The sequence below is a fragment of the Taudactylus pleione genome, unplaced genomic scaffold (genome assembly GCF_031769625.1).
Source record: "Taudactylus pleione unplaced genomic scaffold, aTauple2 ptg000397bl, whole genome shotgun sequence".
Taxonomy (NCBI): domain Eukaryota; kingdom Metazoa; phylum Chordata; class Amphibia; order Anura; family Myobatrachidae; genus Taudactylus; species Taudactylus pleione.
In genome coordinates, this window is record NW_028284799.1 from 5,642,270 (window position 1) to 5,658,002 (window position 15,733).

The following is a 15,733-nucleotide window of genomic DNA, read 5'->3' on the forward strand; positions in this document are numbered from 1 at the left end:
ACTCAGTGTCTGGAAGGTATAGTACAACTTCCATTTTCTTACGGTTGATCCAACACTGCTCATTGGAATACACTGTACAAGCACTTGGATATTATTTTATAAGCTTTTCCTACCTTCTGTATGTCATTAAAACTTTATCTTTATTTCTCCTGTTATTCCTTCAGGTCTTTATTTTCACAGCTTTTCTTTAGATTTTCAGTATGACTAATGTTGATTGAATTATGGGGTTTATTTTATCCATAAAAGCTGAACTGTTTTCATGATTCACAGGTACAGGCTAATTGAAAGCCAATTATTGGCACAATAGGTTTAATCTGTAAACTTTTAGTCAGGGACATAAATAGTTAAGGGCGACCGGTGCTGTTGCACATAGCGCAGAGGTTCTGTGAGTGTCACTGTCACCACCCCCACAGCCCTTGCTCTCGGCTAGCAATCCTGCAGCCAGGATTGCTGCTGCGGCACCCGTGGAGCATTCTGTGGACGCCCCTGACTGTCATACTGCACTGTAATGCAGCTGATCGGGCATCCAGAGGGCACCTGGTCAGTGCTGCACTTGTTGGAGCTGCCTCCCCCGCTTCGTCTTCGTGACCTGCACAGGGCACAATTTTGCCCTGTTACGCTTCTGCTTGTTGCTTCCACAGTATATGTGTGCAAATAAAGCTGGGTACACACTAAGATTTTGCTCAACAATGCTAGCCACTAGACCGAATTAGATCGTCAAAACAGTCTTGAAAACGGCCCATATACAAAATGCAAATGACCCAATAATCGTTTAGTTTAAATGATTAATTCAAATTAAAATAGTCCCCTCTCCATAGGGGAATCTTAAGACATCGGCCGAGGGCCATACACATTGCACTTTTTGAACGATACGAAAACAACAGGATCGATAAAGCATATGCAGCAAACTCTATATCTGGAGCCAATATGACATTTTGCACTGACCATCTGTCCCTGATATAACAATGTCTGGCCAAGAATCGCTTAGTGTGTACCCAGCTTAACTTTTTTTCTTTGTTTGTTTTTCAAATCTGCAGATAAATAGTGAACCATGAGTTTGAAAATTTTACTCTAACATCTTACAGGTTTGCAATAAAAAAATCCATACTGCCTGGAACCAATCTGTGGGGGCTATTCAATTCAGCATGAATTGAATAGCGCCGGGAGGGAGCTTCCAGAGCTACTTAATTAAGTGCAATGTTTTCTCCGACGGGAAGTAGTTAACTCTGAGAATGCCAGTTCTTACGACTTAACCTGGGCATTTAGTTGTGAGAACCGGCATTCTCCAACTAAAGTACCGGCCGCGAGACTGTTTGTCGGAAATTGGCCTCGCAGCCGTCACTTTGGGCGGATTTCTACTCGCACCCTCAGGAGGGTGCGAGGAGAAATCATTAGTCTGACTAAACAGTGCTCTGAATCGAATAGATGCATACATAGTGTTCCCTCTAGGTCTGGCGGCGGACCTAGAGAAAAGGCACATCTGCGCGCGCACCCGAAAAGGGGCATGTCTTTAAGACTCATCCCCTTTTCGTCACTCTTGGGGGGCGCGCACAGCACTTACGGACATTAAACTGCACGAATTTCAATAACCCTGGAAAAATGGTTGTGTTCTAAAACTTGACCAGTAGTGCAGAGGTTCCCAAACGCGGTCCTCAAGGCTCCCCAACAGTTTGATTTAACCAACTGTGCTCAGCCATGGATATCTCTAAAACCTGAACTGTTTGAGAGCCTTGAGACTGCGTTTTGGGAACCTCTGCTGTAGTGTGTGTGTGTGTGTATAATATACAGTTTGTCTTGACACTTTGTAAACCAGTCATTATTTGTCCAAACGGCTATTGCTTTGTTTATAGTTTCTGTGGGAATGGTATAAAATTTTGACCTGTACATTATGTTGACAGTTGGCATGTCGACACCATTTTTAGCTGAATGTAACCCTAACTGCAGCCTAACACTAAAATTGACTGTTGACATTCAGTGGGCGGTATTCATTTGTTTTGGCCCCTCCTCGCGCCCGACAGAGCTATTCAATTGTTGCTCCTGCTGGTGCTAACAGTTGCCGTTGCCGGCTTTCAACCCGCACCCCCCGGATGATCCATACAAACCCGCAACAGTGCATGATTTGCGGCCACCTCCAAATCAGGCCTGTATTCAGTCATTTTAAATCTGACTGGTACTTGTGTCCCTGCTCTTTCCTGCATTTCCACTGCTTTAATTTAATAACATGCTTGATAATCTTCAATTACAATAAATAGTAAAATATTGTGCAAACTCCAGGTGTGTATACAGATGTCTTATCTAGTTTTAAAAATGTTTGAGTAATGATTAAAAACATTTTGCAGGTAATTACCAACATTAGCTGTTTAGTTATCAGTAAAGCAAAGACTGCACTGTTCACTGTTATAGCAAACTTGCTGACCTGACTTGGAATAGCAATGTCATGGGCATACTGCTCTGTAGGGGAAACATAATAAAACATAACATGTACTGTGTCTCTTGGAAGCACCTGTCATCAAAGGACAAACTTGTGCTGCTTGTTTGATTGATTTTCCTAGAAAACTCCTTTCTAGGAATCAAGCAATGCAAAGAATGTGCCTACGATAGCACACTGGAATGTGTTTCACATAGAATGTAATTACATAGGCTGACTGTGTTCTCCAATCACTTAGATTACTGTGTGTTCTTTCTGATTACAGAGTCAGTAACTTTTGTACAGTGTACTAGAGCCACTTTGCAACCAATGAGAAAATTGGTCAATTGTGCTTTAGTCTTATTTATGAATATATTAATTTCTGTGTACACATGCTTGAGTATTATAGAAACCTTTTTCACACTCTTACATTATGGCAATGGTTCCAAAACTGGGTGCTGCAAGCAGAGGCGGATCTAGACACCTCCCCTTTCTGGTCCCAGCTCCTCCCCCTTATGCAGTGTCCCCATCTCCTCCCCCTTGTGCAGGGCCCCCTGGACTGGCCCCTTGTGCAGGGCCCCCTGGACTGGCCCCAGCCCAGAACTTACCTGTACATACTCGGCGGCGGCGCTCCCACTCCCTCGCTGTGACTGAATCTAGCAGGCGCGCAGGATAAGCTCTTCACGTCATGGCGTCACCCGCGCAGTGCATCACTGGGAACGCTTGCCTCTGAAGCGGAGGCTTCTTTAGCCTCCGGTCACTTCAGAGGTCAGCGTTCCACACCAGGAGGCGGAGGGTGACTGGGAATGTGGCAGGGGGAAGTGGCGGACGGTGGGCTGTTTCTGCCGGGCGATGAAAACAGCCTGGGGAGAACACAGCTATAGGGGGGAGGGTTAGGGTGTGGGGAGGAGGAGGGTTAGGTTTAGGCACTAGGGGGTAGGGTTAGGGAGTGGGGAGTGGGAGGTTAGGTTTAGGCACTAAGGGGAGGGTTAGGCACCAAGGGGGGAGGGTTAGGGTTAGGCACTAGAGGGGAGGGTTAGGGTGCAGGGAGGGGGAGGTTAGATTTAGGCACTGGGGAGGGATAGGATACCGACCAACAGGTGTAGGTATCCTATCCCTGTCGGGATGCTGACGTTGGGCTTTTGTCCGCCAAAATCCTGAACACTGGCATCCCTTACCCATCCCAAAGGAAACGCTAGGTTAGGTAAGCAAGACATAGTAATGGGGAAAGGGAATGAAAACAGAACTCCGCACAGACCAGGCAGTAATGACAATGCGAATAAGCCTTGAATTTTATATAAAAAACATAACTGACCCTATTTATTCTCTAGGAGCAATTAAAGAGATTTAGTTTAGTTAACTTGGTAAAACAATGCAGTACTAAATAGGGCGACCCTGTGACTGAAATTACACAGCCATCTAAGAGATAAAGCATAGGGAGAACACAGCCCCTGCGGGTACAGGTATAATGGACACTCACACACACAATGACAGGTATGCTCTTCCCCCCCCCTCCTCACCTCCTCCTCCCTGAATTATTTACTTCCCATTACACCTATACATTCATAATAGACAATAGTTACTGTATTCACTGCAGTGCTGTCTCCCAGTCCCTTCTCTACATTTTCTCTGACTGGGAGCCGGAGGTCAGGAGTCACGCTGGGAACAAGCAGGGACAGTGTACAAACTACCAGCCACTATTCAAGTGTAATCAACAGTGTTTGAAATTGAATACATTTGTAAACTGGCATATATTTTGCAGACTGTCCCTGCTTGTTCCCAGCGTGACGATTTTTCAAGCAGGGAACAGGAAGAGAGGGACTCGACTTACTGAAGAGAGGAGAAGCACTGGTGGCAGACGCTCATCTGCCATCCAGGCACCCATCCAGGTGCTTCAGTTCAGGCTGATCGTCCTACAGGTACTGTAGCTAATGGGACCTCTGATGGGACTGTATGAAGAGCGCTGCTCAGCCGCACTTTTCTGTACAGTAGGCTGCCGCTAGCTGTCTCAGTGTGACAGGCACAGCGGCAGCCGGCAGGAACAAGAAGTGTCTCAGCAGCTGCTGCAGGGAGAGCGCCTGTCCAGCCTGGCGTCTCCCTGCAGTGCAGGCTCTGCTGAGCGGTTTGCGCCGGCCCTGATAATAAAGGACGTACTGTGCTAGGGGGGGCGATCGCTCCAATCGCCCCTCCCTGGAACTGCCACTGGCTGAAAGGCACCTGCAGGAGTGCCACAGGTTTGTGGTCCAATACTGAATCAAATTATTTATGGTCAACGTGATAGGCAAAACCAATCCTGGTTGCTGCCAACCATAAAATATGTGGACAAGTGCAACCATGTCCAACACCAAGGTTGCCAAATTATTTGTTGCTTATACTCCTAGAAGTCAGCCATCCACAGAACCTGTGTAATACCACTTTTACATCGACCTGAAAATCCTGGGTTGATACGCATCAACCCTGTATTTTTGTCTGTGTAAATGAATCCACTCTGGTCCAGGGACCTGGGGATCCAATGCTGGTACTTTGCAGGGTCGTTCCCGTGCCACCCTGCAGTGTAAACGTCATGATCCGGTTCACAATGACCCGGATCGTCCCGCATGCCTCCTTCCCCTTTACTTCAGAGGTGGGTTAGACAGGGGAAGTGCGCTTCTCCCTTTCTCCTGCGCTCAGTTCCCGCTCAGCATGCCAGGTCAGAGTCTCCTGCCTGCAGTCATCCTGATTCCTGGGCACAGCAACAGCTCTGCAGATCGCCATCTTCATCCTCCATTCAGCTTCTGGTACAGTGAGTGTGCGTCTTGTTTTTGAGAGATTCAGATGAGAACAGACGGGATGTAGTCAGGAAGCCGAGGGTCTAAATGCCGACAGCCGGCTTCCAGACTGTCAAATCCCGACAAGGTACTAATGACAGGCGTCGAAAGCCCGATGCCTGTCATTAGACCTACGCCGGGAGCCCGACACCCGGCAAACTGAACGAAGGTAAGCCGAGAGCGGACAGCTGCATGGGAGGGGGGGGGGGTGAGGGTTAGGCACCCCCCCGGGGGACTTAGGTTTAGGCAGCGGGGAATGGGGGGGGTTAGGGTTAGGCACCCCTAAGGAGGGTTAGGTTAGTAGATACTTACCTTACCACGATCGGGATTTCCAGCGCTGTCGAGCTTCCGCTGCCGGGCTCTGCTGTTTTGTCGGGCTGCCACTGCCGGGATTCGAACTCCCGGCCATGCGGCAGCCGGGATATCATACCGATTCCCTTGTAGGTTTTCGTTTAACAATTGACTGAATAGTGCTTTATTTATTTTGCCCTCTATATTGACAAATTTTCCGGTCCATAAAACAGTTCCATAGTATTATTCTCCCCCCATCATATTTGGGGTAGGGATAAATAAATTGCACCATTCTTTTTTTTTTCTGTGGGAATTAAAGCTGTTTGTTATTATCATTATTATTTATATATCTATATCTCTGCTTTAAGTCTGTTTGTAAAAGCACCAATTTGATCCTCCTTGTCTAATTAAAGCACTTGATCTTTCTCTGCTTGCTATGATTTCCCATTAAATCTAACGGCTGATTATATCCTGAGCGCGTCGGTGGTTGTGTACCCTCCATATGTCTGTTAATGATGTCATTCACAAACATAATACATTGGCTGTGCAGCACAGCAGATGGCAGATATATCTGTGTATCTGCTGGTTTGTACGGGCAACCTGCCAATCACCCGTACACATGCTGAAGGGACTCGGTGATGAGTGACAGCTCCTGGGCAGGCAAAGTTAAATGCCTGCTCTGTTGTGATGTTAGGCACGGCACATCGGGCAGACGATTGGTAAGTGTATATGCACTTGCCAATCGTCATTTCGGCCAAACAGCCAAGCCGTCGACCTAGTTTGTGCCCAGCATAAGAGTTTGCTCCATCAGTGACCATTCACATAAATGGCGACTCTTGCATAGGCCCTGCGATTATTTTATCTCTGAGTTTTCCAGACTCTTATTACAGCGTTTAGGGCCAGGTTGATACTTTCCTATAATATGTTTGTAATGTATCGTTTTACTTTCCAACATATTCTTTAGTACATTTTTGATGTCTATTATTGACTGCGTCACTTATTAGTACTGCATTTGTAATATAATCTTGTTCTGAAATGTGGCAAGACCAGTCTCTGCTCTTAAGTCCATATTTTCTCATCATTTCTCTTTGGCTTTGTTTTCTAGGAAATGCCCAACTCCGTTTTCTTGGTCATGGAGGTAACTCATTTATCATCCTGTGGTTACAAATAACTTTATGGCTAGTTGTAATTTACTATGAAGCATAACGAGATAAAAATTAATTTTAAAGCTTTCCTTTCCCTCACCCTTCCCTTGAATTAAACCGCTATGAATCTAGATGATTTTTGAGAATAGTCTAAACATTTTCTGATGAATCTGACGCGTTCTGTCTCTAAAATCTCTTTAGATCTATAGCACTGTACCATGAGGGCAGAGGCATATTATAATATTAGGGTAAAAAGCATGTCTGGTGTGCCGACTGGCTATCTTTATAGATGGGCCAGTGAGCTGATGGTTCTTTGCAGTCAAATGCAAAGTAGGTGTGCTATAGCTTCATCTTTTACTCAAGTATGAACAGCTCTCCCTACTAACATAGCCAATAAAATGCCTTGGGTGACAGGCCAGATTATTGTGACCTAACTTCAACACATGAGGATCTATGGGGCTCTCCTGTCATCTTCAAGATAGTGCAGCTGAACAATCCCATTATATTTGTATATCAACTTTTCAGTCTATTCCACTAACTAAATATACCATGTGCACCATGACTCCTTAATGGATGCAATGTTGTGCTCTGTCCTAGCCAATCAAAAAGTAAATGCTAAGCGTATATATAAAAAAGTGCAGTATTCAAAGCAGCACCTTTACACACTTGCTTTAAAGGGACAATAATAAATACAGAACCAAGTATGTTTTGCATTTAACAGTATCGCCTTTTTAAATCCAGCAGTACTGATAAATAAATGTACTCCTAGGCCACTTTATTTGACCACAAATTTGTTAAGCAAACCATATTGAGCTATTAATATCATTAATCTTGATTTTATTTTCCACAGTACTGCAACGGGGGAGACCTTGCAGATTATTTACAAGGTAATTTTTTTTATTTTTTTTGTAATTCCTACCTTCCCTTTTAAATCTGTCTATTCTGCAAAATCCAGGAATGCAGTAAGATGTAGACTTAAAGTAGTGACACAAGTCTGTATTCCCAGCTTCATTCATTTTCTTGGCTACTGTCTGCACACTGCATGTCTGTGCCTTAGAAGCAGACAAAGGATGCTGCTTGGCCTCTCCAGTGCGTTTAAAATTCAATTAGACTGGCTAGGTAGCCACATCTCTGCAGCTTCAGGCAGTCCGCTCTTACTAAATGGTTGCCTCTTGATCTGGTACTAGGGTTTTCTAGGAAGGCCAGAACAATGGTGGTCTTCAATCACAGACTATCCTGTAAATAGCTCTGTTTGTGCTCACTATGACTATACGAGCAACAGAGCAAATTACTTGGGTCAGAAGTTTCCATTGATATACTAGTTGCTCACCAATGTTTTTAAAGCATTATGTGCTTCTATAGCAAACCATATGAAGGAGTACTTGTATGGAAGATGCATTAGAAGGATGACTAAATCTTGTTGCTATGGGTTCCCTAACATTCATGCACATTGTACAATGTTAATGATGTGTTTATATTGTCAGCGTGTCATATAGCCTACAGATGATAAAATATTCAGAACCGCCTTCATATTCACCTACGTATGAAACTTTAGGTTTATTTTTGTCAGGAGTGTTTAAATGGAGGTGTTAATTATGTTGTGAAAAATGTTTTCAAGTTGTTTGCATTATGCAGTCACGATTTTCATGTAATAGAATGACTGCGCAGGGTCCTGGATTTAAGTTCTTGCTGTAATAAGCATTCAGAGCCAGAAGGCTGTCCTTGTATAACCTGGCTGCACAATGCTTGGAGCTGGCAGCAGCGCTGTGTCAAGCTAATGCTCCATGAAAGAAGGCAACAAATCTCTAATCAGGGATACATAATCTTCTCCTCGGTGAAAGCCTAACTGGTATACTGACAGTGTACAGCTCGACAGTAGAAATAATTTCCTTGCTTTTGAATGCATTTGTTTTTGACCTTGCTATAGCAGCATTGCTGCCGCCTTCAAGTTTGATGGAATAGTACATTTGAATTTTACAAACCTGATGTGGATCCTTAAGGTTGATCTCTAGTACACACTAATCTGAGCCACAGGGCCGGATTAAGGTTTGTGGGGGCCCCAGGGTAACTAATTGAGGGCCCTTACCAAGAATATCAATGTTTTAAAGTATAATGTGTAAATACTCCCAGCACCACAAAAGTGTTAAGCAACACTGTAGCTCCCTTAAGGTGCCTACACACTTGGTGATGTGCTCACGATCCGACATCGTGTACGACGATTTCCCTTGAACTCTCCCCGGCAGCCATGCACATGATTTGATGTATAAAGCGGCCAGTTTGTTACACAATCTCACTATCGATCGTGCATCATGTATGATGTCCAAATCGTGAGATCATGCACGATAAATCGTGAGCTTACCAAACACACGAGGATCTTCACGATTGGTTGGAAATTTAAATAATGGCCGGGGCTAGCTAGGGGGTATAAAAAGAAGGTGCCATTTAAACTCTGTGCACATTCTGCTCTGCTACTAGTGAGGCTAGGTGTATTCCTGCTGAATCCTGTACATTTCTACTGTGCTCTGCTTGTATTTGGCTTGCCTTTTACAAAGTGTGTTCTTCCTGCAAGTGTGTGCTACCTGCATTCTATCCTGTTCCTGAAGTCTGTGCTGATGGATCCCTATCGGTATAGAGTGTTGGTCGAGGGGGTCAAGGTGATGAAGGAGAGGGCCCAGCGAGGAGAGCATGCTGGACCAAGGAATGGCTCCTGCAAAGGGTTACTCATTCTCACATGTCCCTGCTGATGGAGATCAAGCAGAGCAACCCGTATGACTACCGCCACTACCTGGCCATGGATGACGACACCTTCCAGGAGTTGCTGAGTATGGTTACCCCCACATCCGGAGGAAGGACACAAGGCTGCAGTGGGCAATACTTGCTGAAGAGAGGCTGGTGGCTACTCTGAGGTACTTGTCTACAAGAAGGTCACTGGAAGACCTGAAGTTTGGGACCCTCATCTCCCCTCAGTCTTTGGGCGTCATCATTCCGGAGACCTGCAATGCTATTGTTAAAGTGCTGCAGTACCAGTCTTGCAAGGTAAGAAAGAAAAAACACACTACACATTTGTTTCTTGTGAAAGAAAAACTTATTTTATATATTTTTTGTATAACTCTTTAAATAACAATATTGTCAGCCAAGAAGTCTGCATTAACAACACTGTGCCAACAACACTGCACAGTAATAAATAAAAAAATGTTGGTGTTTATTTTTTTTTCTATATATAAATTTTAAACTAGGCATATAAAATGTAAAAAAACAGAATTATCACCGAATTTTATCAGTCCCAATATCTAGGCTGCTGTATGGTATACGGTGAGTCAGATGCCAGATTGAACAGGCCAATATACACATGGCACAAGCACAGATTGTAGCCCCGGCTTCCATCAATCTGTACTAACGCCATGTGTGTAGTGACCTTGTCCAATCAGCGTTGTCGCCACCGTATATCATACAAAATATAAAATTTGGTGATAGTACAGGCAACAATAATAAAAAAATAAGACATTACATCTTATGGCAAATCATCCTCTGCCTCCAGCATGGCACTGTAAATTGCCTGGCTTGTTTTGTCGATGGGGTACTGGGTGGGGGAGTAGCCTCTAACTGGGCTGGGGGGGCTCACAAAGGCGGTTGGGGCAGGTGAGCACATAAGAGGGTCTGCTATATATGTTGATATATGCAGATTTGAATTTAGAGCCCTAATCAGCAGCTCATAGACCAGCCTCCTCCTGTGTTTTGGCCTATCATTTGGCGCATTGCGCTATTTATATGTGACGTAAAGTCATCAACGTGGTCAGGTTTTCTGTGGAGGATTCGTTCCGCCTGCTGCAGGAATATGTCCCCCGGCTCGGTGGGTTGCTGATGCTGCTGCCTTCTCCCCTGGCATTTTATTTTTCCTTTGGGGAGGTGCGGTAGATGCTGGGAGGGTTCAGTGGTCGGTGGGCATGGGAATGAAGTATCCACCTCGCTGTCCCTGATCCGACTGATGTCTGGAGTTGTTGACAATTCAGGATCTTGGGTTGGAGTCTGTATAGGGAAAAAATATTATGGTCATGTTTTAACCCCTTTTTTTTTTTTACTTGTTTCCAAACACCGTGGATGAGTGGAAGACCATCGCTGAAGAGTGTGAACAACGTTGGAATTTCCCTAACTGCAGAGGAGCCATCGATTGAAAACATATACGCATCAACCCACCTGCCAACAGCGGATCATATTACTGCAACTATAGCGGCTTCTTCAGCATCCTTCTCATAGTAGTGGTGAATGCCAACTACGAATTTTTGTTTGTGGATGTTGGCGAGAATGGCCGTGCTTCGGATGGTGGGTCCTTCAAACAGACGGCATTCTACCAGAGACCCACCAACAAAACCCTCAACTTGCCGTCATTGGACGAGACAAAGCACAGCCTAAATTAAGTTTTCGTCACAGACGAGGCTTTTACTTTACATGAACATGTGATGAAGCCATTTGCACAAAGGGGCCTCACCAGAGAGAAGAGGATCTACAAATATCGTCTATCCCGGGCATGGCGCATTGTGGAAAATGCGTTTGGAATACTGAGTAACCGGTTCTGCATTTTCCACACCACCATAAACCTACGTGTGGACAAAATAGACTGGGTCATGAGGGCATGCTGTGTGCTGCATAACTTTTTGCGAAGAAAAACTACACAACGGGGACCAGTCACAGCTAGGCCAGAAGATGCAGGACATCCGGAGGAGATTGCCCAGTTTACATCAGTGTCTGCACCACCAATTCAAACAATATCGACAGCACGTGTCAATGACGTGAAGGAGGAGTATATGGCCTATTTCAATGGACCAGGTGCGGGAGGACTGTCTGAGATAACTGACTAAAGTAGACATTTCTGATTTTGAAAAAAAAAAAAAAAAAATGTTTTGGTGTATGAACTGTGTCTCTACTTACCAAAACAGCCTCAGACGGACCACTCACTTCTGCTGCCTCCTCTTTTTCCCTCTCACTCAGCCATCAACACCAGAGACTGACGTTTTGGCTCCTGCTCGCTTATTAAGGACATCAGGTGGTAGTACCACAGCGTAGGCTGATAGATATTGTCTGTGGCCACTTCGGAACGCTTGGATTCCTTCACCTTCTTCCGTTCCTTTGCGTACACCGTGCGCAAATTCTGGATCTTGCTACAGACCGATTTTATGCTAGCATCAGAGCAATACTTCTCACTGAACTTGACCAATTCCTCCAACGCTGCCATTGTTTTGGACTTATTGGAGTAGTTTCTACAGCTTATCTGCCATAGACATTCTTTGGACTCCAGGAATCCGGTGACTAACTCTGTCCTTATCCATAGACATTCCTTGGAAGAAGAAAAAAAAATATGGACATACTGTACACAGTTTTAGAAATAATTGTAAATAGTTTTGTAATTTTTAATGTTGATATGTTTGGTTGTATTGTAATTTATATATTTAAATTTTGAAGTCTGTTTGTTCATGTTATGGTGGTGTAATATGTTTTTTTACGGTGTTTTAATATATTTGGTATGGTGTTTTAATATTTCCTAGGTAATAGGTGGCCGGTGACATTGGTGGACAGTTTGTAGGTGGTGTACAATGCATGACCCAGCCACCGACCGCCTCATATAGGCGGGAGGTGGCTGAGTCATGCTTTATACTTTTAGGACAGAAGGTGGCTGACATTGGTGGACCGTGGGTAGGTGGGTGGCTCACATTGGTAGACAGGGTGTATAATGCATGACACAACCACTGACCACCTCATATAGGTAGGCGGTGGCTGGGTCATGCATTATAGGTGTACAGTGGGTGGCTTACATTGGTGGACAGTAGTTAGGTGCATCAATGCAGCAGTAATACCAAAATACACAAGTCCAGACTTCAGGTGTGCAAGCTGAAAATCTCGTCCTTCACCTTCAACTCACGATGCTGCACAAGATGGCGATTGGGCGTGTACAGGGATCTGTCAGTCAAGTTACGGGACGTGCGATAGATCGTGAGTAAAAAGTACTCACGATCTGCACCACATCTGTACGAGATCTGCAAATCTGCCCTACAACACCGGAGATCTGAAGATGCGAGGTACGACCTGCGGGGAGGTGCATTGTGATCATGAGTGGACACACGTTTTGAGCATATTTTACACGATTTGTTGTCACGATCGGGAAAATTGTGTAAAATATCGCTAAGTGTGTAGGCACCTTTTAGTTCACATTATGTCACACACAACAAACTCTGCTTACAAATTCCATAGTGCCCTCATGCTGGTGATGTAGCTATGTGTAGGGGGCCCCTGAATGACCACCCTGGTCCCCCTGCTGTTAATTATGCACTATTGAACCATGTTATCAGACACTTTTATGTTTTAAGTAGATTAGCATTTTAGAGGTTCACAGATTAATATTTGGGGACCCATTGCAAGGAACACATTAAGAGCGAAGTAACCTGTGAGGTTCTAGGATCTTTGAATGTCTGGTATGGAGCACGTTGCATTAGGATCTTCCTGTTGTGGTACAAGAAAAATTAAATGCTTATTCTTGGTGTCTATGATGAGTCTCCCTAAAAATCCCTGACCTTTAATGAAATAAACTTGAATTGCGCAGCTCTTTCCTACAGTGGAAAGGGGGGAGATGATGTGTTTATTGATTTCCTTCCCCCTCTGATCTCTGGTTTGCTGATGGCACTACGTGACCAATACTCTAAGATTATTGGCTGCGCGCTCAGAAACACTCAAATATGTCCCATAGAAATGTATACAAAAATGTAACACAATCTAGACATTAGAAAATCTATTCAGCATTCAACAATCAGCATATTGTCACAAAATATTACAATCTAAATATAGAAAATTAATCTAGTTAAAAAATACAGTGTTTTACTTTTGTAGCAAACTGTGTTGCAGTCATAAAAATGTGACTGTATAAACATTTAAAATAGAAAAGGATCCAATGAGAGTCCCGGTGTAATGAAAGGAAAGGATTGTCTATTGTTGGTGTAGCTTGGTTTGTTTTGAGTCGAGCTGTAAGATGCAAAAATAGAAAAAAAGAGAGATTGCCTTGTATAAAGCTGGGTACACACCTGACAGATGTATCTGCAGATGATGGTCGTTCATACACACTGAACGGCCATCATCTGCTTGTGCCCTTGGGTCCTGGCAACCCCCCTCCTAGCAACTGCCGGTGTGGGTGGTCCGCCGACAGCCCGTCCCCCCCCAAAAAAAGGTATGTGGTCTCATAATACAGTGATGCTACTTATAACACATTATGCCACACTAAAGGTTCATACACAGTAGACGATAAATTGAACAATGTGGGCGATAGCAGTATTGTTATCGTTCATAGCGTTCACTATATCATCCAGGGTCTATGCATGACATCGTTAACGATTCGCAGGAGTGTGCATCGTTAACTATGTATTTCATTGCCTGAACTTGCAGGGCAATCTGACTATATTGTCAGGTTGTGCATGTTCAGGGATGAGGGAGGGTGCCGTCGCTGAACGATATCGTTCAGTGTGTGTGTTATGGAGTTCGGCAGTTCAGGGAAAACACTTAACAATATCGCTCATGGAGCATATCATTAAATGTATATGTGGCTTAATGCTCCTTATAACACATTATGCCACACCTTATTGCCCCTTACTAATATTGCCCTTTAGAACATCTTGATTATGCCACACAGTAATGCCCATTACATCCCATCCTGAAAGAACTACCTCACCAACCCTCCTCTCCGCTCATGCCAGGCTGTAACTTCAGCTCAAGACAGGTTGCACTGTTTCTATGTCCGTGTACTGTTTCTATGTCCGTGTAGAACCAGATTATTGGGAATATAGGTTATAACCTGTAAACTCCTGCATGCATCAGGTTAGTGCCCCCTGTAGTTGTGCCCCTTATGCAGTGCTTCCTGTAGTTGTGCCCCCTCTCAGTTCAGAACAGCCCCCAGCGGGCCCCCACACCCTTGTGCAGTACTTACCTTACCATGCTGGGCACCGCTGGCTCCACGCTGCCGCTGACTGGATCTAAGAGCGTGCAGGCTCTTCATATCGCAGGTGACGTCATGATGTCCCTCGCGCACTGAATCACAGGGAACCCTGGCCTCTGTAGTGATCAGAGGCTTCTTTAGCCTCTGATCGCTTCATAGGCCAGCGTCCACAGTTGCTGTAGGCAAGTTGGTCGTGATGTACCGGTGCGAGTTTACTGGTAGATCGTGATCGACGTTTTGCAGTGGCGTAACAACGGTACCCAAGCCACCACAGTGTCTGCGGGGGTCGTTGTTACACCACTGCTAATTAAGTCATTTGTGCTCAAGCATGGACTATAGTGGCAGAGTTTGAAAAACCCTGGGTTAAATAGACAAAATGTGACTTGTACAAAATGTAATAAGTAGATCAGGATAATTTTAGCTAGCAGTTCACATGAAATGAAAACATTCTGCAGTTTTGCTTAAATGTCTGTCTTCTGTTGTATTGCAGCCAAAGGGACATTAAGTGAAGACACCATACGAGTCTTCCTGCAACAGATCGCAGCTGCCATGCGGGTATTGCACAGCAAGGGCATTATTCACAGGGACCTGAAGCCACAAAATATACTTCTCTCCTATGCCACTCGGAAAAAGTTGACTTTTAGTGGCATCCGGATAAAAATTGGTAGGTTCCAAAAAAGTTACTTTCTATCCTGTTTATTATAGAGCACTGCATGTATTTATTGATTTATTTATTAAGTCATTTATATAGTGCACATATTCCACTGCTTTTAACAGAGAATATTTATTAAATTGGATCAGACCCTGCCATATTACCTATAGCACGCATACAAATTAGGGTTCCTTTTTCTGTCAGAAGCCAATCTAACCGAAGAGTGCCCAGAGGAAACCCATGCAAACGTGGGGAGAACATACAAACTTCACACGTGTCTTTAGTGCTGAAACAGCACGCTAATCAATTGTACCATCGTGCTGCCCATGTAGTCTTTAAGGGTCCCTATACCATTTTGTGAGATAAAACTGTGCCCTCACTAGTTCTATTATATATTAATAGGTTACATATCTCAGCAATATTGATTATGCCTCCAACATACAGTAGGTCTTCATTGTG

General features: G+C 44.3%; 1 protein-coding gene across 7 annotated transcripts in view; it reads left to right on the forward strand.

Annotated features, from left to right (window-relative positions):
• ULK2 (unc-51 like autophagy activating kinase 2) overlaps positions 1-15,733 on the forward strand; it is a 140,649-nt gene that overhangs the window by 39,250 nt on the left and 85,666 nt on the right. For 6 of the 7 annotated variants that reach the window (XM_088446362.1, XM_088446366.1, XM_088446363.1 and 3 more), the window contains 3 exons: positions 6,611-6,643; positions 7,501-7,537; positions 15,113-15,286. In XM_088446362.1, coding sequence (XP_088302488.1) covers positions 6,611-6,643; positions 7,501-7,537; positions 15,113-15,286 — 244 coding nt within the window. The remainder of the gene's footprint in view (positions 1-6,610; positions 6,644-7,500; positions 7,538-15,112; positions 15,287-15,733) is intronic. The other variant, XM_088446368.1, reaches the window with a different exon arrangement.